Below are 26974 nucleotides of genomic sequence, written 5' to 3'. Positions count from 1 at the left end.
ATGTAATTTAGTATCTGCCAACAGAAATACAGCCCACAAGCTTCTGTCATCGCTAGCACAGGAGAAGAAATTATAACTTAAAGCAACAAGTCCGTTTCATTTAATTTAAAGGAACATTGTTACTTAATCTCTATACATTTATATTTTCTGGCCCGTAAGCTTTAAACTTTACCTTAATACGTTTATTTGTGGTGTTTCGAAAATAAAATTATGTTTACCATTTTTTGAGCTGTGTTGGGGGTGGTGCTCTAGTTTGAAATAATCACTAAATGCTGAGCATGTTGGCACATTGCTATGGTTAATTGACCACCTAAATAGATCTAAATACTTATGCTTCAGGAATCTTCTGGCTCTCAATTATCTAGTTTCTGTTGTCACTAGTAAGAAGGTGTGTTAGACTGCAGGGTTTACTTACCTAGGAGATCCTGGGGGGAGCGAGGGGGTTTTGTAGGTGTCAGTAAACGAGGAGGAAAAGTATTAAGGCAAAGACCCCAACAGCCATGACTTGAATGATTAAAGTTCAGGAGTGCTTAGAGAGGGTGACGTTTCTAACATATCAGATTTTATGAAGTGAGTGGGGAGAGAGACAGAGCCAGGGAGCACATTGCACCAATCATCTGCCTAGCAGTTCCCACCAGTAGCTCTGCCTGTAAGACCAGTATCAATTTTTGGCCTCCAGTTGTCTACATAGTTTAGATCCCCATGACAAGCAACATACCTTAGCAAGGACAAATGTTAACATACCATGACCCATCTCAGTCTGGGCGTAAGTGCCAATGATCTCCAGATTCCAGGCTGGTATGAAGAATCGCTCCTGCTGTTCGGGGGTTGCCTGGGTGATGAGAGTGGGCAGGAACATGGCAAGGTGAAGATCCAGAGGCTCATGCCGTCCGCGATGCACAAAACTACAAATAAATTCCAGGGGCGGGAGGAAGAATGGGAATGTGAAGAGGTAAAGAGAGGACACCAGAAAGATGGATATATCAAAGGTAGAGAGAGGGGAAGAGAAGAAAAGGTAAATAAATAAAGATCTTTAATGAACAGAAAGCATGTAAATTTAAACAGATGTCAGCACTCACTCTTTGGGTCCTAGGACAAACCATCTACTTCTACCATCCATCCTTGTCATCTTATGGCAAACCTAGAGCTCTTGGAACAGCATTTAATATCATTTAATCTAATTCAAACAAAAAGAAACCTGAACAGCACACCTTTGTATTAATTTGTCAGTCCAACATTATTATATGCATATTAACACATGCAAAAGCAAACATGTACTGATTGGTACATATGAAAGCTACAGAGGTCAATTCAAATCAGTAAGTAGTCTTCATGTCCAACAGAAAATCCAAACCCAATCAATTTAGTAGATTCTCGTTTTTATTGTTTTTAAAAGATTTCCCAGCACATGATCTAGCCGAAACGTGTTTTGTCTGTTCTAAGACTTTTTCAAGGCGATTAAAAATTAGAGAGCATCAATGATTGCTAGTCCCAACAACAATGGAAGGAACCTCCAGTCAAGCCTGATGTAGAATGACCGGCGACAACTGAAAATCTACAAACAGAGTGTCGACTGAGCAGGTATCTTAATAATATCGTTAACGGGCATCTGAAAATAACCCGTACGGTGCAGCACCGGAGTGAATATATAAATATGAGTAGCTTCTAACACGAGTATAGTCTGATTAGTGTACGGCATCCTTCCAGCACCCTGTCAAAAATAATAGTACACCTTCATGATACGAGTGTACCTGACTCTTCTTAAATAGTTCTCTAAAGCATCCGGTGGGACTGCTGGCTTGCTGCAAAGTGAGAAGCGAAACGTTCCTCATAGATTTATAGATTCACTCCGGTGCTGCACCGTACAGATTCTTTCAGGCTTGAATGGAGGTTCCTTCCATCGTTGTTGGGACTAGCAATCATTGATGCCCTCTAATTTTGTATCACCTTGAAAAAGTCTGATAAGAGACGAAACACGTGTTGGCTAGATCTTGTGCTGGGAATTCTTTTAAAAACAATAAAGATGAGAATCTACAAAATTGATTGAGTTTGGATTTTCTGTTGGACATGAAGGCTACTTACTGATTGGATTGACATCTGTGGCTTTCATATGTACCAATCAGTACATGCTTGCTTTTGCATGTGTTAATCGGCATATAATGATGTTTGACTGACAAATTAATACAAGGGTGTGCTGTTCAGGCTTTGTTTGTTTGAAATATTTGCATGTTATGTACTTAATGTGCTGGTGATGTCTCTGGGTAGTAGATATCAATAGCTGCATTGAGCACCCCGATCCAAATGACATAATATTGGTACATGCCAAAAGACTTTTTTTTATTTTATACCTTGTCATATTCTCATGTGCGGTTTTCCTTTTAAAGGAACACTACTACCGTTCTTTTTGCATTTGTATCATTTAATATAACTTTATAGTTTAGAACACTACTCTTGTTTTATTTATGGATAGTTAGTATTCAGTCAGTCTCTGTATTGCTTCATGCTTAGTATTTAGAGCCAGATGTAGAAAGTCTGACTACAAAAGGGTTTTTAATATTGTTCAAACGTCCCTTTAGAAGCCAGGAAAATTGAATAGAAGTATAAAGGGGCTTTTGAACCCCTTTGCAAATCACAAATGAGAGGGGGAATGAAAGTAGTGCCCCCTTTCCTCTTTACAAGTTGAAAAAGTATGCATCAATAGTTTGTAACCATTATTTTGTGGCTGCAAACCTTTGATCAGTATCGACCCTAGAGTTGAGGTGGTACCTGATTCCTGAAGGTAAACCTGCCTCTGTAAGACAGCTTCAACTTTAGGAATCATGTTTGCTGCCTGTGGACGAATAAGCCCAATGTTTTCGCAAGCAGGAACCTTTTTTTTTAAGAACAAAAACAGCATCTATCCCTTTAATTAACACAAGCTGCTTTTGAAAACAACCATTGGCAAAGCCAATAGGTCTGGCTTTAATATGCTAACGGTTAGCTTAGAGCAAGACACATTGGAAGAAACCAGCAGGAGCAGACAAAGAGGGCTATAATTGTAAAGAATCCCCTTATACATGTCAATAAAAAAACTAAAATGGAGTTGAAAGGATGCACCCAGACAGCCGATAGCATTAGCTGAGATGAATACTCCGCCAGGCATAGCAAAGACTTAATTGATAAACTATCAAGCCACTGGTTAAAAGAGCTACATAAAGAAAGCCAGTGGTTGAAAGGGGTGCACCCAAAGCCCACTGCATGTATATTGGTGGCAATAGGTTTGTTTGACAACATTATTGTCAAACCCAGAAGTACAAATGGTTCCTGATCAGGAATGTAAATGCAGGAACTGAAGTTTGCTGTCTCTTGCAGGCCTCCAACAATGCAGTCACAGTTAATCATAAGGGGTTGCAAACTGTGATCAGCCAAATTAATAATCATTAGGAGATGTGACTTATTAGTACAAATTTCGCATCACAAATTGCAGTCCTGTTAACAGATCAGTCTGTGTGCAATTGCCACATTCCTGGTTTGTGAATGGGGATGGTCAGATACCTGGTAGAACTCATCCCCTGTGTACCAGTGAATAAGTGAAACAGGTAGAAAGATTTCCAGTGTAAGAGGGCGGAACACAGAATAATGTTGGGGTCCAGCTAAATTCATTGCTAGGATAGTAATCTGAAGCCCTTGCATTAAATTTGCATTTCTAAATCTGGATTACTTTCTCCCTTGTATATGCTTTAAACTATGTGGATTTCAATCCCCATCCAAAACTGTCAGAATTGTGACATGGATCCAGTATAACTGAGGAATCAGAGGTATAGTGTATACGACAAATCACAACCTGGAACCAAAGGCTCCGCTTGCAGAGATGTGGCCACGGTCCCTTAGCATACAACTTGACTCTTCTGCCCTGCAGATAGATCTATACTGCGCTCTGTGAAAGACTGTTGGACCAAAAAGAGTGCTGCTCACTTCAGCGCACCCAGTGAATCATAAGTCAATTAGAACCTGAGAGATATCAACTGATATTGTTTCACTGAGGAGGGTGTTCCATACCACAAAGATACAAGAAATAATTTAACAAGCATGAAACTCAGATGGTTTCTGTGTAGGAATGGATGCCTTTTTTTTTCTTCCTTTTTTTTTCTCAAAGTATTTTATTAAGAATTGTACACATACATTTTGACATCGCTTTCTCTTCACGAGCTAACATTCCCAACTGGTCGTGCCTGATTGTGGTACAAGTTTCAGTTTACATGATCGGATGCACCCCTTACTTCGGTCCTACTATAGGAGTGAAGGTAAGTAAAAGATGGAAAAGAAAAACCGAGTATAGGAAGGGAAAAGAGGGGTGCGCTACGGCGGTAATTTGCTCGCACTTCTATCTTCGTGTGTGGCAGGGGCCTTTTTGGTAGATCGATCTATAATTCTGGTGCTCACAGGGGTTCGTAGTGACCCAGGAACTCATCCAGTGTTGACCACATACCCCTGGTTGCTGGCTTCCAGAGTGAGTTGCAAAGTGCAATGCTATCAGCACCTCTTAGGTGTATTATCCAGTTGAGCCACCCCTTGAATGATGCCCTCCCTGTATCCTTCCATTTGGAGACCACCATTTTAACTGCTGAGGTCAAGAAGAGGTCTAGAAGGTCTCTGTCTTGTTGTGAGTTCAGGTTAAGGGTTATAAACACCATAGTGAAGGATGAGAAATCTGGTCTTAATGTACTCCCCAGCAGTTTTTTTTAATAAACATAAATACCTCTTCCCAGAAGCTTTTTACTTTAGGGCAGCGGAAGATGAGGTGAGCTAGGTCTCCTTTTTCACTCTCACAGTTCCAGCATAAGTTACTCTCTCTCAGGCCTAATAATGCCAGCCGTGCGGGTGTCCAGTATGCCTTGTTTAATAGACAGAATTTTGTCTGGGCCAGTGCTGGTGTTATCTTGTTCCTTGAGGGGGATGCCCAGAGGGTCTCCAGCTCGTATTCGTTCAGTGGATCTTGTTCAGAACGGCTGTGGGTGGCGCATACTGCTGAAATTAGATGGGCATCACCACAGCTTCAGGAACAATGCACAGTTCTCTGTAGACCATTTTATAACTTAACACTTGGGGAAGTCGTTTATAAAGAGGCTGGAAGGTTTACGAGTAGTTTCGGATGTGTGAATAGACGCATGGATACATCTATTCTATACCGGGTATGGAAAATAAAGATATGCATGCATCTGGTTTGATCTAGGAACACATTATGCCTATACTTTTCAGAGCACGGTCCACACAATGAATGGTGTTTAGAGTGAGGTGGTTTTTAATAGCAACAATTACTATTTTTTTATAACAAGGTGATGCTGCTTTCTGCTGGGTAATAAACAGCACGATAACAGGCCGGTATTACAAAGTGGGCCCCATGATTTACACATCTGGGACCCCACAGGAGATTTACCTTAGATACTATTCTACTGCATTGTTTCTTTTCAAAATATTATGTTTTTTATATATGTAGGTACCCCTGAAAGGCAGAAGGACCCATACTCAGGTGAGAACCTTATCCCTCATGAAGGTGCATGAAATGCATGGAAGAAAAGGTAGGGACACATACATATAGCCCTGAAGAATGCTCCAGACCCTCATGGGCTCTTTGCGAGGGCCAAAACATGTTGGTAAGAATCAGTGGTAAGTGAGTAAATAATGCTCAATTAGAACCATGTACCTATATTTTTATAAACCCACAGAACTCTATTATTAAACAGTTATTCTGACTGGGTATACCACAAGTTTTCTTTAAATGTTCTCTTTTTTCAACTGGATCACTGCTTTATTCAGAAAGTTACTTTATGTAAGTACTCCCACTCCTGGACGAGTCCGCTCTGATGGTATTATCCTTCCCAGGTGTGGATAGGCGCTGATGATGAAGCATGGCACTATTTAGTGTATGAGGCGTCTATACCTCTAAGTGGTTTCCCTTTATTTTATTTTCAAGAGCCTAGTTGCCCATTTGTGTGTAGATATGACTTTAAGAGAAGACCAACCTAGTTGCATTCTCCTACTCTCCCTGTACGAAGTCATTTTCACTTGATATCAGCCTCTAAAGTACAAGGTGCACCTCAAAAGAAATTCCCTGCTAAAAGAGGGTCATCTCGGTTAACACTGTCATCCTTCAACTCATAGTGACATACTGCCTTCTCACCATACATGGGCATGAATGTGGATCACAGACCCCTGTAATCTGTAGTGATAGCCTACTTTCAGCTGGGCACTACACACATATTTTGAAGCAGAGCACAATCTATCAACACAAACACAAGGTGTCAGAAAACCCAAGATATCCATCCATTTGAGCATGCAGTGCTGCCCGTTCTGGAATAATCACTTCAAAGCTGGCAGAGCAGCCCAGCAGTGCAGAATATGTTAAGCAATTTTATTTAATAAAACAAAAACCCAACCCTTAAAATATAAGCCATCAAACCATCAACAAATGAAAGAATATTCTAACATGGTGCTCACCATGTGGTGGGTGGCATGGAAAGAAATTATTGCTAGAGATTTGCCATCACTATGGATTGAAGAGGCCAGGGTGCTTAACTTCTTCTCACTCAAGGACCTGGCAGCTTCCGATGAATGATGCATGCAGTAGTCTAACCACCATGATGTTTTCAGAGAGGTAAATAATGAATACCTTACAATATAGGTTTTCTGGAGATTTTTTCAGAAGTGCACAAACTATGCCAAACGTCCACTGCTTTCAATGGGCACAAAAAAGTAACGACTTTCTGACCCTACCCTCTATCACTAGCTTACACTCTCTCCCCTGTACCGCCTGAATATAACACAATATAGTTACACTGCTATCATCTTTGCCTCCTACCTTCACTACAAAACATACTACCTCTCCTTCACCTACTCTGCCCAACTTACCAAATTTCTCCCTAAAACACCCTCCTGCTTAGGACTGCCAAACCTTCTTGCGCTACCTACACCCCTTTCAGCTACTAAACTATTATGCCTCTAGTAGTCATTCCTGGTGTCCTGGTCTACCTCATCCCTCTTTTTTCAATAAACCCTTCTTTCACTTACCTAGCTACAATATTTCAAGGCTGCTGCAGTCCTAGAATTACTCAAACACTCAACTGCTGGCTTTCTCCCTTTTCCAACTAATGAATGATCTCTTGTCCTAGCAGGGCGTAAAATGCTTAGGTTATCCTGTTTTCTGTTTAAACTTATATTAAATGACAAAACCCCTCTGAAAGGGAAACAGCCCTCATCAGTGTAACCATATGAACACTGATAAATACATGAACAATCACAAACTAAAATATCATTCAAAGAAGGAAAAGTGAGAGGGAATGGGTTGTTAAATAAGATTTCAGCAAGAAAGACTCTCTAAGATTATTCTGTTTACATTTTGCTGCTTATGATGACACAAAAATATGTTATTCTTCCTTTTGTTTCTTCCAGTTTTGTGTGCTTTGAATAAAGGGGCAAGGTTTAGATGGATGTTTTATGTCAGATCTAATTATTTCATACACTGTTGACAATTTCTGAATATTAAAATCATATTTGATCTTTTGTCAGTGTTTAATTCTTTCACTGATTAGTGAAATAGCTGGCCCATAAGAATTGTAGTTTGGCTAATATGTTCAACCACATTTACCAACATACACAGAATGGGTAAGACCCTTTGACTCATCATCTTCCCTTTCTAGCGTATCATTCTTAATAGCAGTTCAACTGCCAAACACCTCCAGATGTAAACATTCAATGCAATGTGTAGTGACAGGTAACTGTGAAAAGAGTGTTGTCACCATATACATGGGATAGTAGTGAAAGCATGACACAAACCTTTCCATATACCAACAAAATTAATAGCTGCAAGGTGTCCCAGTGTTATGTGTGATACTGCCTGCTAATCCTGACTTTTTACCCAAATGCACTCCTAGGGGCCATACTTATAATGTTAACAGCAACATTTCAAATCCCATAATGCAATGCAATATCAATAAAAGGTCATGACAGACTTAAAGTGAGACATTTGCTATTGGAAAACTTGGGGGGCACTTGGCAGCTATGAATGTCAATGGAACAGCAGCACCACCTTAATGTAGTCAGGCACAAAGGGTAGCAAAGCAGTGGTGAGCTGCTAAAAGCATCACTTTGCAGGTGCCTTTGAATGCAGGGTTACGAAGTAATCAGGTGTAATTTCAAATTGTAAAGACTTTGCAGGGTTCTAGGCTGTTGGCAGGTTTGACCATCCCTACAATGTCATAGTAATCAGTAAGTAGTAGGTGAATGAACCCCAACAGTGTCCAGGAATCTGTTTATTGAAACATTTGCATATAGCACTCTTACTTTTTTAGTCAATCAACAGTCTTATAAACCAGACAGTGTCCTGAAAGAGAGTGACAGGTAATGAGATGTGAGGGTGAGTCAGTGCAGCCCAAACTTTCTATGCTTATCACATTCTAAGACAAATCCATTGGACACGCTGCCAGTAGGAAGACATTACACACCCTCAATTATTTCTCCATAAAATTACATATGTGATTTATAACAATTACCCGGGGGGGGGGGGGGACATGGTTTGTAAACACTGGAAGAACACAGTTTTTGCCTATTTTGGAGGTTAGGCAGCTGAATAATCACTGATAAGCACTGATTTCAAAGGGTTTGAAAAGCACTGATAAACTACCCATGAAACCCACAAAAACATGAACACTGAAAACAGGACAACATAAAAATACTGATTTTACTAGCATTGCCCCGGGACCTCTCTACGGGGACCTAACTCTCCTTACTAGCACCATCCGAAGTTCCTGTCTGGCAGAAATGGGGCCTTTTGTAAAAGTACTAACCCAGTTCCTCAAGATGTTCCACAGCAACAGCACCTCTCTTATTACCTTGTCACTAAGTCAGTCCTCTACTCCTAACTTGCTTTAAGCTGCCATTCACCTCTCCTAGCCTTTTGGGACACAGTTACTGGTCACTTCTCATTTAACTACATTAAAGATCACTCTCAAAGCCCACCATTTTAGCTGAAGATCAAACATTGCTGACAGGCAACTTACTCACTCCTCCAGGCTCTCATAACCTCTAATATCATCCCCAATCAAAATTTAAATAATTGTAATATATAACTATATGTCTGTGCTATACATAATGTTATATAGTTTATACTTCTATGTCTGTGTTGTCATCTCACTTACCAGCTACAAGTGATACAACTATCCACCTAAAACCGACCACACTCTTAATAGCATCAATAGGTTTAATCTGCACAGCATTTTAGACACAAATGCTCTCTTTTCTGTTGGTTGAATATCCTCCAAAGAACTGATTATGGACATCGGTTGGGCATGATAAATATGAATAACTGTACAATTATATAAGGAAACTTGCATTTATCTTCCTCCTTGTATACATCTAAATATATAGATCTACCTCATAATGCAAATGTTATTAACGTGATCCGAGCTGATAGAGAAAATCAGTGCTTAATATGAGCCAGTGGTTGCCAGTGCTGGGCTCTTTGTGACAGTCTCCCCTAAGGTGGGGGTAACACCCATTACAACGACAGTCTTTTCACGCGCTGCCATCGCAACGCGACTTTAACATTCCAGGAGGCTTAACATCGCATGCTTTTAGAACGCATACTACAACTGCGCGTTGACTTTTACATCGCTAGGAATGACAATGCGTGCTGCGATGATGCCTGCGTGAGCAATGGCAACGCGTGCTGCTATGATGCGAGCGTGAGCAATTAAAACGTGTGCTGCGATGATGCCTGTGTGCCTGCGTGAACAATGGAAACGTGTGCTGCTGCGATGATGCCTGCGTGCCTGCCTGAGCAATGGCAACGCGTGCTGCGATGATGCATCCATGCCTGCGTGCAAGATGACGGATTATGACAGATGCAAGATGAGGTGCCTGATAAAGGCAGATGACGGATTATGACAGATGCAAGGTGGGATGGATGAAGGATGGATGCATGGATAGATAAAAGGTTGCATGGATGAATGATGGATGGATGGATGTGTGAAAAGGTGGGTGGATGAATGATGGGTGGATTAAAGGGTGGATGGATGAAGGATGGATGTATGGATGGAAGGATGAAAGGGTGGATGGATGGATGGATGGATGGATGCAAGGATGAAAGGGTGGATTTTTGAAGGATGGATGTGTGGAAGGATGGGTGGATGAATGATGGATGAATGGTAGGATGGATGAAAAGGTGGATGGATGAAGGATGGATGTATGGATGGAAGGATGAAAAAGTGTATGGATAAAGGATGGCTGGATGGATGTGTGAAAGGGTGGGTGGATGAATGATGGATGGATGGATGGATGGATGGATGGATGGATGGATGGATGGATGGCTGTGTGAAAGGGTGGATGAATGATGGATGGCTGTGTGAAAGGGTCGGTGGATGAATGATGGATGGATGGATGTGTGAAAGGGTGGGTGGATGAATGATGGATGGAAGGATGGATGAAAAGGTGAATGGATGAAGGATGGATGTGTGGATAGAAGGATGGATGAATGATGGATGGATGGGTGAAAGGGTGGAAGGATGAATGATGGATGGCTGTGTGAAAGAGTGGGTGGATGAATGATGCCTGGATGGATGAAAGGGTGGATGGATGAATGATGGGTGGATGTGTGTAAGGGGGGTGGATGAATGATGGATGGCTGTGTGAAAGGGTGGATGAATGATGGATGGCTATGTGAAAGGGTGGGTGGATGAATGATGGATGTGTGAAAGGGTGGGTGGATGAATGATGGATGGATGGGTGAAAGGGTGGATGGATGAATAATGGATGGATGGATGGCTGTGTGAAAGGGTGGATGGATGATGGATGGATGGATGGGTGAAAGGGTGGATGGATGAATGATGGATGGCTGTGTGAAAGGGTGGATGAATGATGGATTGATGGGTGAAAGGGTGGATGGATGAAGGATGGTTGGCTGTGTGAAAGGGTGGATGGGTGAATGATGGATAGATGGATGGTGAAAGGGTGGATGGATGAAGCATGGATGGCTGTGTGAAAGGGTGATTGGATGAATGATGGATAGATGGATGGATGTGTGAAAAGGTGAGTGGATGAATGATGGGTGGATGGATGGACGGATGAATCACATCACTCTGTTCTAACTACCTAATCCACCGCAAGCAAGACCGAGGATAGACATTGGAAGGCTTTTCCTGTGAGGGGATGTCAAGGGACAGCAGAGATGTTGTGTGACCAATGCTCAATTTTGGAACATGGTTCAGGGATGCAACACTATGTCAGCAAGCACCTACGTCAACAGCATTGTCGCTCAAGAGAGCGTGCAAACAAACAACTACTTTAGACTCAATTTGTTCAGACAATTTAAATGACCAATCACGTAGCTTGAATGGGAATACACTAAATAGATGCGAAGCAGAGCATCCTAGACAGCAAGTATTGAAACTGTGAACTTTCACTTTTCTTACTTGCTTGAAAACGAAATAATGGTCGATATGTTTTCCCATTTGGAAAACCCAATTGGTTAGTGGCTTTTTGCTAGATTAGTTTAATCAAATGTAATTTTTGGAAGTTGTTCTTTGTGTCCAGCTGAAAAAACATAAGCAAAGTACTACTGGCTAAATGTATACCACCTTGACACAAACTGACACCTTTAAACACCAATAGCCCGTCCCATCTGTGTTTTCGGCAACCCACAGGCTACCCACGGTATTCACTAGAAACCTTTTTGGATATATCGGCTTTGATTTTCATCAGCACTCTACATATGAACGTAATGTTTAATAGCTGGTTGCCTGGTTTCATATTTATTATGCTTGAAGTGGTGAACATTTAAAAGAACCCTTTAGAGGAAAAATCAACCACACACTGTCGCAGATGTACGGAATGTACAGTGCCTCTTATCTATCAGGGATGACCATGGTTCTGATATCCATACAGTGTTAAGGGAATTGGATATAACCCAGGGAGCAGCTGGTGATAGCGGCTTATGCCTTAAATTGAAATTCATTCCCACCTGCGGATACCATCCCAACATTGATATTTTTCAAAAAAGTGTTACGGAAGACCTATACAGGTTGGAAAATCCTAAAAAATATGGATCTTGTACTAAAATGAACTTGACGCATTCAGAACGACAAGCGCTGCACGTCTTAGAGATGACCCTGACATTTTCATACGCAAGGCTGACAAGGGCGGCAATGTTGTCATTATGAACCGCAATGACTGTTTAAAAGAAATCAGTAGACAACTTGTTGATACCAAATGCTATAAGGAAATAGGAGAAAATCCAATACCGGCCATTGTGACTAAAATCAATACGCATTTATGTGAATGGAATGACTCTTGCTTAATTTCAGAAGAGGAATATAGATATTTATGGGTGGACTGTCCTTCCTACCCATGCATATATATTCTACCAAAAATTCATAAGGGAGGACAGTTTCCACCCAGAAGACCAATAATATCTGGGGTGGGTTCGCCCACTGAAAAACTGTCGGAATATGTTGATTTGAGATTACAGAAATATGTCTTAGGAATCCCCTCTTACATCAGGGGTAGTAAGGATATTCTGACCAAACTCAAGGATTTTGAGTGATCGGATTACCTTACTTTTGTAATGTTAGACGTGGAAAGTCTTTATACCTGCATTGACAGAAAACATGGTGTTATGCCAGTGCAGTCCTTCCTGGATAGGGAGGATGCGAAACTATATGCCCATAATGAGATGGTCATCGATATGATCAACCTGATACTCTTGAACAACTGTTTCATGTATGACAATCGCTGGTACCAGCAGATCAATGGTACCGCAATGGGGTCCAGGTTTGCTCCCTCTTATGCCTGCCTTTTTATAGGTTGGTATGAGAGGGAGCATGCCCGGGCCAGATGTGCCTCCCCTTGGACAGAATACATTGTGTACTGGGGGAGGTACATTGATGATGCCATTTGTTTGTGGTCAGGATCAGTTGAGTGCCTGGAAGAATATTTTGCCTACCTCAATAGCAATGTATTTAATGTCAAGCTCACTATGTCTCATAATAAAGAGTACATGGATATCACATTCTATATTGAACAGCGTGTCATTCAGAGCAAAATCTATCGTAAGGAGACGTCCTGTGACTCAGTGCTTCATGGATTTAGTGCACACGCGAGTTCGGTTATTAAAAATATACCTTAAGGATAACTGGGGAGGAACTGTAGTGAAGTAGGAAATTTCCAGGCGAATGTCACTGAAACTAAACAGAGGTTTCTGAAACGTGGGTACGATATGAAGAACCTGGATAAAGCCGAATCTGGGATATGTACTGTCGACAGGAATGCTACTTTATGTGATAACCCTACTAGGAGACAACAGGGTAACAAAAGAACTAAGGCTAGATTTGTGACACAATATACCATGCATAGTGACAAGATCTTTAATGTTTTTTTGCAAAAACTGCCACCTATTGACAGAAATGCCAGGACTAAGAGACAATGTGGACAGCCGGCCCTCCATTACAAACAGGAGGGGTGTGACTCTACGGAATCAGTTATGTCCAAGCTATGGAACAACTCCTCTTAACAGAGGGACCTGGCTGCCACCGTTACCCAAACTCTTTTTCACCTGCAGGACTTGGAATATTTGCCCTATGGGCAAAAATAAAATCAAGTCTTTCAGTTACAACAATGAACGTAAATATTTTATCAATAAATTCAGTAATTGCAATACTACACATGTTGTGTATATTCTTGGCTGTCAGTGTGAAAAAATCTATGTTGGCAGCACCATACGCCCCCTGAAACTATGTATTCAGGAACATCATAGAGCTATTATGGGCAGGGACTCAAGATATCCAATGACGGAACATTTTAATGATATACACCCAAATGACAATACTTTCTGGTTCCATGCTATCGAACACATGCCACTAAACCAGCGGGGGCAATAGGGAGCTATTGCTTAGGAGAGCTGAGGCGAAATGGATATGCTGCTTGCAATCAATTCAATTTGGGCACAACACGGATAGTGAAATGCACTATTTCTTGTTAGAGTATTTTGGCAATTTGACTTGTTGTGTGGCCCACATGCTCCGAATAGCTGTAAATTTGTATGATGGAAAAGAAAGCTTCTCAGGTGGGATGCTTTAAATGAGGCCACATTAACAGTTGGCTGGATGTGAAGGAGATTAGGAAATTGCTGACTGGCATGTTATCATAAATTCAAGGTTCCTTTATCTAACGCTTAGCTGGTACAAATAACAGAGTTGCAGACTGTTAAACCTGTCAGCCCTTTGGGTAGTCCCTCCTATTTTTCTTTTTTTTTTCCTCCTTTCTGCCTCCTAATTTTTCTTTAATTTTTTTACGCCCACTACAATTTTTGGTGTTGTCCCTAGAGTTCTGAGTGCCTTCTTCCCTATAACTTTTTGAGGCCTAGGTGCTCTCTTATCATGGTGAAAACATAGACACACAAAATGGTGGCTTGTAACTGCCACATTTTTACCTCAGGGACCCGAGCCATAGAACTACACTGGGAAGGCTCTAGAACCTTCCAGCTGATTCCAGTAGCCAGGGCCCAGTCTATAAAAGGACCAGAACCAGGGCAGCCATTTTAGAGTGACCAGAAGGAGAGCTTGAGTGGAACTTGGGGAGGAGTGAGGCGGTAGTGTAGGGAGGTAGGTGAACTGAGAAGGGCTAGATCGTCCCCCGGGCTGGCTGCTCTACTTTGAGGACGTCACCCCCTGTCTATTGACTAAGCCCTACCAATATTTATCGCCATTGCCACTGGATTCAAGAAAGCCGGGCTGAAGAAGGCTGGAATGCCAGAAACCAGTCCTCTGAAGCTTGTTTCCGGTCCAGGGAAGACATGGCTTGGCAGTTCGGGCTGGACTGTTCCTATGAGGCACAGGGTCGGACTGATTTGCATATAGCCATGTCTGAACTGGGGTGGCAGAGTGGGCTAAAGAACGGTGATGGATTAAACCCAGATCTTTTGACTGGGTGTGAGTGTTTGATTGATTCAGATGCTCCGTCCATCACCACCCCCTTTTGTACCACTTTTGGCCGCCATAAGTGTGGCAGGGTATGCTCAGACATGAGTCCCTTGCTCACTTTGCCACTGGATTCAAGCAAGCCGGCCTGAAGTTGGCTGGAATGCCAGAAACCGGTCCTCGGAAGCTTGTTTCCGATCCAGGGAAAACATGGCTTGGCAGTTCAGGCTGGACTGTTCCCATGAGGCACAGGGTCAGACTGATTTGCATATAGCAATGTCTGAACTGGGGTGGCAGAGTTGGCTAAAGAACGGTGATGGATTAAACTCAGATCTTTTGACTGGGTGTGAGTGTTTGATTGATTCAGATGCTCCGTCCATCACCACCCCCTTTTGTACCGTTTTTGGCCGCCATAAGTGTGGCAGGGTATGCTCAGACGTGAGTCCCTTGCTCACTTTGCCACTGGATTCAAGCAAGCCGGGCTGAAGACGGCTGGAATGCCAGAAACTGGTCCGCGGAAGCTTGTTTCCGGTCCAGGGAAGACATGGCTTGGCAGTTCGGGCTGGACTGTTCCCATGAGGCACAGGGTCAGACTGATTTGCATATAGCCATGTCTGAACTGGGGTGGCAGAGTGGGCTAAAGAACGGTGATGGATTAAATCCAGATCTTTTGACTGGGTGTGAGTGTTTGATTGATTTAGATGCTCCGTCCATCACCACCCCCTTTTGTACCGCTTTTGGCCGCCATAAGTGTGGCAGGGTTGCTCAGGCGTGTGTCCCTTGCTCACTTTGCCACTGGATTCAAGCAAGCCGGGCTGAAGACGGCTGGAATGCCAGAAACCGGTCCTCAGAAGCTTGTTTCCGGTCCAGGGAAGACATGGTTGGCAGTTCGGGCTGGACTGTTCCCATGAGGCACAGGGTCAGACTGATTTGCATATAGCCATGTCTGAACTGGGGTGGCAGAGTGGGCTAAAGAACGGTGATGGATTAAACCCAGATCTTTTGACTGGGTGTGAGTGTTTGATTGATTCAGATGCTCCGTCCATCACCACCCCCTTTTGTACCCTATTTCTTTTAGAACTGTCTCATGAAATACCCTTGGCAGGATACTTGGGTCAGGACAAGACCTTTGCCCGTCTTGTCCATCATTTCTACTGGCCTCAGATGAGGGTGGCGTCCGACACTTACTGTCGGACATGTGTGTCTTGCCAAGCCAGTGGGAAAACAGGGGTGAAGCTGAAAGCTCCCCTGGAACCACTACCTGTCGTTAGCACCCCCTTTGAAAGGGTGGGCATCGACATTGTTGGGCCATTGGATCCACCCACTTCAGCTGGTCACAGGTTCATCCTGGTTCTGGTGTATCACGCCACTCGGTACCCAGAGGCGATTCCTTTGCGGACCGTTACTGCACCTGCAGTGGCTAGGGCCCTGATGGGGATCTTTACCCGAGTGGGTTTCCCCAAGGAAGTTTTGTCCGACAGGGGAACCAACTTCATGTCAGCCTACATGCGGCCTATGTGGAAGGAGTGTGGGGTTACCTACCGGTTTCCCACCCCTTACCACCCACAGACCAATGGTCTGGTGGAAAGGTTCAATAAAACCTTGAAAGGTATGATTAGAAGTCTGCCTGACAGCCTGCGGAGGAAATGGGACGTCCTCCTACCCTGTCTGTTGTTTTCATACAGGGAAGTGCCGCAGAAGGGAGTGGGCTTCAGCCCCTTCGAACTTCTGTATGGGCACCCTGTTCGTGGACCTCTCAGCCTGGTGAAAGACAGATGGGAAAAGACTTCCAGGAAGCTTCCCCAGGATGTGGTGAGCTACATGCTGGCCTTCCGAAGCCAAATGGCTAAGTTTTGGAAGCAAGCTTCTGACAACTTGGAAGCCAGCCAGGCAGTGATGAAGGAGTGGTATGACCACAATGCTCACCCTGTGGAGTTGGAGCCTGGCCAGAAAGTGTGGGTGATGGAACCTGGAGAGTTGAGTGCCCTCCAGGATCGCTGGACAGGCCCCTTTGAGGTGATTGAGAAAAAGGGCAAGGCCACCTACTTAGTGGACCTTAAGACCCCCAGGCAGCCCCACCGGGTGCTCCATGCTAATCGCCTTAAACCCCACCATGAGAGGCCCGAGGTCATCTTGATGATGGTGACTGATGGAGCAGAGGAAGAGGAAAGTGAGCCTCTCCCTGATCTATTTTCGTCTCAGGAAAAGGATGGGTCGGTGGAGGGAGTGATTCTCTCCCCATCCCTAACTCCTGAACAGCGTAGGGACTGCCGTCAAGTCCTGGAGCAGTATTCCTCGCTGTTCTCCCTTATCCCGGGAAGGACCCACCTGTGTACCCATGATGTGGACACAGGGGACAGCCCACCTGTGAAGTCTAAGACCTACCGGCTGTCAGATAAGGTGAAGGCCAGCATCCACAGTGAAGTCACTAAGATGCTGGAGCTAGGAGTGATTGAACCTTCAAGTAGCCCCTGGTCCAGTCCGGTGGTTCTGGTACCAAAAGCTGCCCCACCGGGCACCACTCCAGAACTAAGGTTCTGTGTGGATTACCGGGGACTGAACTCAGTGACCAAAACTGATGCTCATCCGATACCTAGGGCAGATGAGCTTATTGACCGGCTGGGAGCTGGCCAATATTTGAGAACTTTTGACCTCACATCAGGGTACTGGCAGATCTCCCTTACAGATGGAGTAAGTGAAAGGTCAGCCTTCTCCACGCCTGAGGGCCACTACCCATTCTGTGTGATGCCCTTTGGGCTCAAGAACGGTCATGCCACATTTCAGCGGCTGGTGAACAAGTTCCTCTCCGGGAAGAAGGCCTTCTCTGCTGCTTATCTAGATGACATTGCCGTCTTCAGCAGCAGCTTGTGTCACCTACAGGCTGTTCTCCAAGCCCTGAAACAGGCTGGATTGACAATCAAGGCCAGCAAAGGCCAGATCGGGCAGGGGTTGGTGGTGTACCTAGGCCACTTGGTGTGCAGGGGAACGGTGCAACCCCCTCCAGGCTAAGATTGAGGCTATCATGGCCTGGGAGCCCCCCAAACTGAGGTTCAGCTTTCCTGGGCCTCACAGGATACTACCGTCGCTTTGTGAAGGGGTATGGCACCATTGTGGCTCCCCTAACTGAACTCACCTCCAAGAAGCAACCCCGATGGGTAGTCAGCACAGAGGCTTGTCAGCAAGCCTTCGACACCTTGAAACAAGCAATGTGTGTGGCTCCAGTCCTAAGAGCCCCTGATTTTTCGAAGGAATTCATTGTCCAAACGGACGCATCAGAGCATGGCATTGGGGTAGTGTTATCGCAACTCAATGAAGAGGGTCTGGATCAACCTGTTATCTTCTTGTCCAGGGGACTGCTTCCCTGGGAACAGAGGTGGAGTGCGATTGAGCGGGAAGCCTTTGCGTATTATGGGCTCTGAAGAAGCTGCGGCCATACCTGTTTTGCTCGCACTTCCTTGTACAGACTGACCACCGGCACCTTCGTTGGCTGATGCAAATGAATGGAGAGAACCCCAAGTTGTTGAGATGGTCCATCTCCCTACAGGGAATGGACTTCCGGGTGGAACATCGGCCTGGAGTGGACCACGCCAATGCAGACGGTCTCTCTAGGTATTTCCGCCTTAGTGATGAGACCTCCCAAGGGGTTGGGTAGCTCTCCCCACTTTCAGCTGGGGGGGACGCGTGTTAGACCTGTCAGCCCTTAGGGTAGTTCCTCCTATTTTTCTTTTTTTTTTCCTCCTTTCTACCTCCTAATTTTTCTTTTATTTTTTTACGTCCACTACAATTTTTGGTGTTGTCCATAGAGTTCTGAGTGCCTTCTTCCCTATAACTTTTTTAGGCCTAGGTGCCCTCTTATCATGGTGAAAACATAGACACACAAAATGGTGGCTTGTAACTGCCACATTTTTACCTCAGAAACCTGAGCCATAGAACTACCCTGTGAAGGCTCTAGACCTTCCAGCCGATTCCAGTAGCCAGGGCCCAGTCTATAAAAGGACCAGAACCAGGGAGGCCATTTTAGAGTGACCAGAGGGAGAGCTTGAGTGGAACCTGGGGAGGAGTGAGGCGGTAGTATAGGGAGGTAGGCGCACTGAGAAGGGCTAGATCGTCCCCCGGGCCGTCTGCTCTACTTTGAGGACGTCACACCCTGTCTATTGACTAAGCCCTACCAATATTTATCGCCATTAGCTCTCAAAACCCTTTTAGTGTACCTGAGAAAAACGTAAATGAGCCATCTGTGGGGAGCGGTTGGTCGTTAACCTGAGAATACGTCAGGGAAGCATCTGGCTTGGAATAGACTGTCCAACTTGACCCTTCTTAACCCCCCCTCCTTCGTGGACCTACCGGAACTGCTACTGCAAGAGTGGGTGAGGGGCCTGGAAAATCACCGCTACTTTTCCCAAGGGGTTTGTGATGCTCATACGATCACAGGAGGAACTTCCCTGGTAGTGGCTACCCGCCAAAGTCCCCGTCACTAGACTGCTGTTGTTATTTCAGGGGCCCCCGTTGAGGATAACCAGCGGGGAGGGCCCGGGTTGGGGTCAGCAGGGCAGCGGAGCTGGTAAAGAGGCATCGGAGTTCAGCGAGTGACAGCCGGAGAGAACCCGGAAGAAGTGGGCGGAAGAGCGGGGATGGCACCCTCCCTCTCTGACGCCTGAGGCGCGGGTGGGCCGCGTAGCTGACGAGAACGCGGAAGTAGTGCAGCGGAGCTCCGGCCCAGTCAGCTGTGAGAAGCCTGCAGCGTGAGAGCCGGAGCCACTGCAGCGCTGCCGATCTGTGACTGAAGAAGTATCGGGGCTCAATGAACTGGCCGGGACGAGTCCAAGAGAATCCGGTAAGACTGTGAGGTAACGTGCGGGGCCCCAGGGGCTGAGTGGGCCTCGCTAGTACCTCCGGAGCTGCGGTGGGTGGAAAGAGTCTGGTTGCCCCAGTTACCGGCAATAAGTAGTCCATCGGACAACTGTCTCCGGTACGGAGTGAGCAGGGCTGTTACAGTGGGAAGGAAGGTGTGAGACTTAAGGATTCCTCAGCTGGGCTTGGGGAGTTTTAGTTTTCCTGGCATATTGACCGAGCAGAGAAAAGAGGGACTAGGAAAACGGTACAACTTCACCGGAGCTGACCGATGAGAGAGACTGAGCATCATAGCGAGTCATAAATCATAGAACCTCGGCGGATTTGCTCAAAGTGGGACCGGAACTGAGGGGATAACAATTCAGGGGCAAAGGAAATCATGCACCTGTAGGGTTACCCTGCCTGTCTAGATACCCGAACTGTGAGACCCTCTGTAAACTAGTAACTACACTTCAAGAGGGGCCATTGTGAATTTGAAATGTTAGATACCACTGAAATGTAATACTGAAGTCAAACTGTTTTTCATTCCAAATATAATATTGTGCTAGAGTACGCAATTTGCCTTATGTAGAAACTTTCCCTTCTTCACCAGGATGTTGTATTATAGCTTTTAAAGCTGAAAGGATCTAGCCTGTTTAAAGAAATGTTTTGACTGAGCAACATTTGCCCGGGAACCAAAAGTCTATGAAAATTGGGAAAGTGTACAAAAGCTAGTAACCTCAAAGCAATATCATAACTGTAAATGTGATACTGATTTTGCAACTAAGAGAAATGCCTGAAACTAACTAAAAAGTGAATATAAAGATTTTCTACTTTTCTAAACACAGTGTGGTGTTTCCTTTTTGGTGGTTGGGCATTGGGGTACTGCGATAGGTGCGATGCAAGTATAACACAATTGCCTTGGGATAGGTCTTTTCACGCTGTGCCAGGCTACCCTATGTGGACTGGTAACCCCAGGTCTAACACAGACAAGATGGTGTTCCCCTTTAATTGGCGGAAATGTGAATGGGGTCATATTGATTATTAATCATTGGGTTCCATCATCGACAATGAATTTACATTACCACTTATTTGCATGTGCAGTAATTTTGCTCCATTTTTTCACCATGCTTATGAATGTCTTACTCTGGATTTGTTAATAATTGTGGTGGGTTGTGTGGAGTTGTCTTGTGATAATATGACAGGTGGTACTACCTATTTGCTCTCAACGTGTTTTGTGATACTTGCCTCCGGCTCCTTGAGTAAAATACAGCCCACAAATGGGTTGTATATAAAATGAGGCCCATTTCATGTCCTTTTTTGGGATGTACATTTAATTGTTCTATTTTTTCTTTTATTAACGCCTTGAATTTTAAGTTCTTTATGACAATATATAAACTATGCGTCTTCGTTTTCTATTCATTATTTTTTCTTTTGCATGTGGAACTCTTTTTCTACTATCTTGGGGAAAATGGTTTATACAACCCAAATGGCTGATTCACCTCTCATAATGTTATGCGTTTTTCTGACAGTGGGTATATTTTTTGGGAAGTTGTTTGGGCCGATTTCCCATACCAACATGGCGTCAGTTTGGCGTCTATATAGTTACTTGCCATATTTAACACTCTCTTGCGGCTTGTATTCAAGGGCATCTTGAGCCCGTTTGGTCGGCAACTATTTAATGACACTATTGGAATGTTATTGCTGAAGAGTATATGGGCTTTATGTATGCGTGTAAGCGGCATTCTTTTGGGCTCGGTAGCGGGAACAACTAACTCCCTGGGAGGCATGTACCATTTGTCGGCTTGTATTTAAGGGCATTCTGAGCCTGTTTGGTTGCCAGCTACTCTGACTTGCTACTGAACAGTATGTGGGCGCTATGTATGCATGTAAAGCGACATTCACTTTGGGCTCAGTAATTGGAAATACTAACTCCCTTAGAGATATGCACTGTTTGGCGGCTTGTATTTAGGGGCAATTCTAGCCTGTTTTGGTCGTCAGCCTTTTAAAAGACTCTATTTGAGCTATGTTGATGAATAACAAGTGGGCACTATGTGCGCGTGTAAATGGCATTCCTTTAGGCTTGGTAGTTGGAATAACTAACTCCTTTAGAGGTAGGCACTCAAGGGCAATCCCACGCTTGTTTGGGGCTCTTTAGACTAGCAATGCGGCTATTTACTTTTTCTCATTAAATATGGCAGTATGGGTGTGTGAAAGCAGCATCTGTTGGGCTCAACAGATGCATAGCGTTTGTTTTCTTACAATCTGTCAACCCAGGGCTCACCGAACATGAAGCTGCTTGTGAGATTTGGTACAATTAGAATGGGCTAGAAGGTGGAACAATGGGTGGACAGGACACCTGCGGAGGTAGCCCTTTACATGGGCTTTAACCGCGGGTGGAGCAATATGGTTTTCCGGGAGAGGCTGACTACGCTTTCATTATGCACTAGATATATGAGACATGCTTGTGTTATCATTCCCTTAGATTCCAACGTCTGAGATGTATCATGATCTCTTTGGGATATAAAATGAGGGACCCACAATAAAGACGTCCTGTGTAAGTACTCGGGATGTAATAACATCCAATGTCCGTGAAATATTTTTCGAATAACTTTTTGTCCAGGTTGATTGCCTTGGACCGTTGTGTCTGTTACACATATTTTGGGAAATTGTACTGTGGATGTTACACAGTTGTATATACAACTTTGTTTATGATGTGTAAAATAGCAATCATACTGTGTCTGTATACTAAGGGTGATCTGATCTAATGTAATTGAATTTTAGATGGTGTGGATTTCGGTATCTTTATCTGTTCCTTCTGTCAAAATTACCACTTTTAAATTATTCGTAATCTAATTCTGGCCTCAACTTGGCGGGGCTGTATACACTACAGGACCATCATACTTAGGTAATTGTTAGTTTACACATTTTATACATATGGTTGAGTAATATAGGGACCCCCCCTGTTTTTCGAATTGTGCGATGATTTACACATTAGTTTTTATTTATTATTTTTTCTTGCTTTTGGTATATAGATGTAGTTTCTTTACTACAATTCCATCTTCGGACTTCTGTTTATCTAAACTTATGGTATTCTGACACGGGCTGTGTACTGATGACCCTGGAGAATTTGCCTGTGTAAGAGATTATTGAACTGCGCCCATGTACAGATACTGTAGAGGTGAGGACATGGGTACATTATGCTATGCCATATCTAACCTTCACTTTTTCTTGCTCTTATATGATGAATGAGAATGGAACTTAGTTAAGAGGGCCATACACAGTACTATTGGTACTTCAAAAACCACTTGTGTAGGAGCCCAGGTTGAGGACTGTGATGTGTTGCAGGCTTGCTATTACTTAACAGCAAGATGTCATATTTATATATTTTCTTTTAAACTTCTGTATGTCAATTCAATTCAATTCAATTCATGAAGCTTTATTCAGCACATGTAAAATGACCATAAAAGCACAAAGATAAAAAACATCATAATAACAAATACATCAATATTTAAAAGATTTACAAACAATGTTACAGATATAGTTCATTAAAAACACATGCTTTTCCTGGCATTAACACAGTAATTTAAAAACGTGGCTGTATAAAAACAGATATCGGCCAATTCCAGATTAAAGATTAAAATCATTGTCTGATTAACTGTACGTACACCGTATTTTATAAACATCGGTTTCAGAAAAGCAGTGCGTAATCTTGAGTATAGTTTACAAAACAATAGAAAGTGCAAAGTGCTCTGAGTAGAAACGCCATCACACATACATGACCCCTTCAGATGTTTCTTAATGGACGGGAAAGCCACCAGATGGTGTGCCATCCCGAATCTAAGTCTGGTAATTACAAACTTGTGAGATGGCCTGGTTACCATGGTTAAATACAAAGGGAAACCTTCTACCAGACTATATCTAATGTAGAACACAACAGTTGTCAAGGTACCGTAGGTTAAGGCCCGCTTCCTTGCCCTAAAGGCCAAAAATTTACTTTTCAGCTCAGCTTTGGGTATCCTAGATACTACATTTTGATCAAGCAGGATATTCAGGTTAAATATCTCAAAAAAGGAGGCAACATATTTTACCCAAGGTATCTTAAGATGTTTATCCAGTGTCAAGCAATCCTCTATTATAGACCTATTAAAAGATTTTTCCGCCTTAAGCCAAATTGAACGCCAGATCATAAGTGGCCTTAGGGATAACAGGTCTATCAAATAGTTTATGTCTAGTTCTCGGTGGATTAACTCAGTTGGGGCCGAAGGTGGTAGACACAGGAGCTTTTTTAGGAAGGAATTTTCCTCTATTTGCAAATTATTATTATCGCAACTGTGGACCCATACACCCACCCCATATAATGCAATGGATACACATCTTGCTTGATAAATCTTAAGCATATCCCTGGTTCTTCGGTCCCCAACCTTAGCAGCAAATCTAAAAACACCAAAGGAATTTTTGGCCATTTTGTTCCGAATATTATTAAATTCTTCTATCCATTTCCTATCTGTGGAGAAGGTGATACCAAGGTAGCAGAATTTATCTACCTGCTGCACCTTTTCGCTATCAATGAAAAAGGCATTTGAAAATTTACTTTTAACCCCACAGGTCATGATGTATGTTTTCCCCTTGTTGATTAGTAGTTTCCTATCCTTAATAAAGGTAGAAAAACTATCAATCAAACGTTGTAGTCCGAGGGGAGTTCTAGATAATAGGACGGCGTCATCGGCGTATAATAACACCAGTACAGGGCCCCCCTTGCTCGCACGTATGCCAAGTTCAACCTCATCAACTGTTATGTCCAACGGTAAAACAACCCACCTACTAGGGTCGGTGTCTACACTTCCATTAGAATCAAAGATGTTAGAAAAGTGAGTACCCACCCTTCGCTCGGGACATTAGAGGTCAGCTCCGGTATTTTTTCGTCTTTAAGAAAAGGAGAGTTGACCGTTGCCCAAAACAGAGTACTATTGGATAGTTCTGCTGCTTGGTTAAGAGAATCCTAGGCCAGCTGCTGTAATTCACTCTTCCTCTGTTTTAGTGCAAGCTTGTAGTCCGCTTGTAATTTAATGATTGAATCAGTGTCCCTGGGCTTTTTTGCAAGTGCCTGTTTAAGTTTAGATAAATAGATGGTACATAGATGGTTGAACCAGCCTGGTTCGTTTCTGCGCTGGCCAATATTGTATTTAGTGAACCTGGCATCAATAGAATTATTAATGCCAAGAAAAGAGGTTAAAATCTTCTCGTAATCAGCACCATTTTCAAGAATGAAAATAGTTTCTGCCAGACTATCCTTCACTATAGAACTGATTAGGTCATGGGCCTTGTCCCCTGCCCATCTTAATCTGACTCCGTTAGGTCTGTGTGGCTCAACATTAGAGATTGTGATCCCTACTTTACCAAGCTACTACCCCAGAGAGTTGTGTCCAGAATGATATAATTGTGGTCACTTAATGTAGTTTCTTCAATTCTGGGCGGGGCACAACACGAGATAATATCGGAGGAAACAATCACACGGTCAATACCAGAGCTAGAATGTCGGGTTTTAAAAGTCAGAATGGTCTGACCGTTTGCATCTTTCATGTAATCCATAATTTCCAGGTCATAGCAGCCCATGAATTTATGTAATGCTTCTCCATAACTGTTATGTCCAAAATGCAAATTGTCCCATCCAGCATTATTTGTGACCCCACAGACCTTTTGTGTTGACAATTCACATATTGTAATTTAAAATCACCCACCCAAATAAAATCAAAAGTTACATTCCCTTCTAGGCATAAATTTTCAATTGTACTGGCCAGGTCGGTTACAATTTTCACCCTGGTGTTATCAAAAATATTATCTTAATAATTTAACAACAGGATATTACGCCCTATGTCTTCCACGAGCCAAAGAATCTGAATGTGGTCCCCCACAGTGATATACTTTTTTATTTCTATTGGGCGTTGTATAGAAACTAATATCAATAGGCCACCTTTCGCTCTCCCTGGTCCAGTACCCTGTGCTGACAGGTTATAGGAAACAAATCCCTCATAACTGACTTCTTCCCTACACCATGTTTCTTGGAAACAAAGAATGTCATAGGTGTTAATAAAATCCGACCAGCCTAGAACATTCCCCTTAGATTTTAGTCCTGCAACGTTGCAGCTAACAATTGTAATCCCTTTGCTCCCTATTCCTATTCCATCCAAAGTCAGAGGGCACTTGGTACCATTTTCCTAGTTCCCGTTACCAGAACACTGGGTCCCACTCTCGGTGGTCGGACTTAACCCCTTCGCTGCGGATGACAAAGCCAGCTCGTCATGGGCGTTACCTGCGCTGCGCGGATGACGAGCTGGCTTTGTCACGAACCGCGCGATTTTCAAAAGTCAGCGCACAGCGGGAAAACCCGTAGCGCGCATGCGGTTAAATTGGCCACCACATTGGACTCTGGTGCAATGATATTATCAACCACCTTATATAGCTGGGCACTTCGGGTTTCGTCAGGTTTACACTGATCATCCTGGGCAAGTCGGTCATTTTCATCCAAGGAGTTTAGAGTATTAAATCGATTTTGGATCGGTATATCAAATAGTGGTCTATGCAAAGGAGTTTAAAGACTGGTACTATTGTTGCCATAAGGGGCTTTGTTAAGGTGGCTATAAAAGAAACCAAGTGACCGCACACACACACACACTATTATCAAAAATCGGTAGGGAAGCTGCTCTAAGCAGGACAGTAGCGGCATGTTGTGGGTGTTTAAAATTACCAATGACGCAGTCGCCCCTGCAGTTCTTCCTTGCGTTCCCTATCCAGTTAACCCTTCTGTTGGTCAACACCTGATCAGAATAAGCAATTGGGAACCCACATTGTCTATTCAGCCAGGAAACAGATTTATTTTTTAACGATTCATGGGATTCTTGTTGGCACTGGCTCGAATGGGTTTCAGATGATGGTACATTAGTTAAGACCACCACATATGGTGCACAATCAGGTGGGAGGTTAATATAACGCCTACTTTTTACTTCAGTCCATCCCTCTTTGGTCTCATCTAGTTTTACGGCTTGCTTATCCAAACAGGCCGCAGAAGGAGCACTCTGCGTAGCTATCTTATTGACGCATGGTCCATCCTCTTGTCCAGCAGCTATACTGACATTACTGCTGGTGCTCTTAACTGGGGCCTTAGAACTACTCGCAGTGGCTTTGCTAACACTGGCAAC

At 43.6% G+C, this 26974-nt stretch overlaps 1 protein-coding gene across 1 annotated transcript in view; it reads right to left on the bottom strand.

Annotated features, from left to right (window-relative positions):
• LOC147702089 (peroxisomal acyl-coenzyme A oxidase 1-like) overlaps positions 1-26974 on the bottom strand; it is a 213787-nt gene that overhangs the window by 126639 nt on the left and 60174 nt on the right. The window contains exon 3 of the mRNA XM_086930718.1: positions 745-905. Within this exon, the coding sequence (XP_086786844.1) occupies positions 745-905 (161 nt within the window). The remainder of the gene's footprint in view (positions 1-744; positions 906-26974) is intronic.

This window comes from Lissotriton vulgaris, chromosome 7 (assembly GCF_964263255.1).
Source record: "Lissotriton vulgaris chromosome 7, aLisVul1.2, whole genome shotgun sequence".
In the NCBI taxonomy this organism is placed as follows: Eukaryota; Metazoa; Chordata; class Amphibia; order Caudata; family Salamandridae; genus Lissotriton; species Lissotriton vulgaris.
This window is presented reverse-complemented; position numbering and strand designations above follow the sequence as displayed.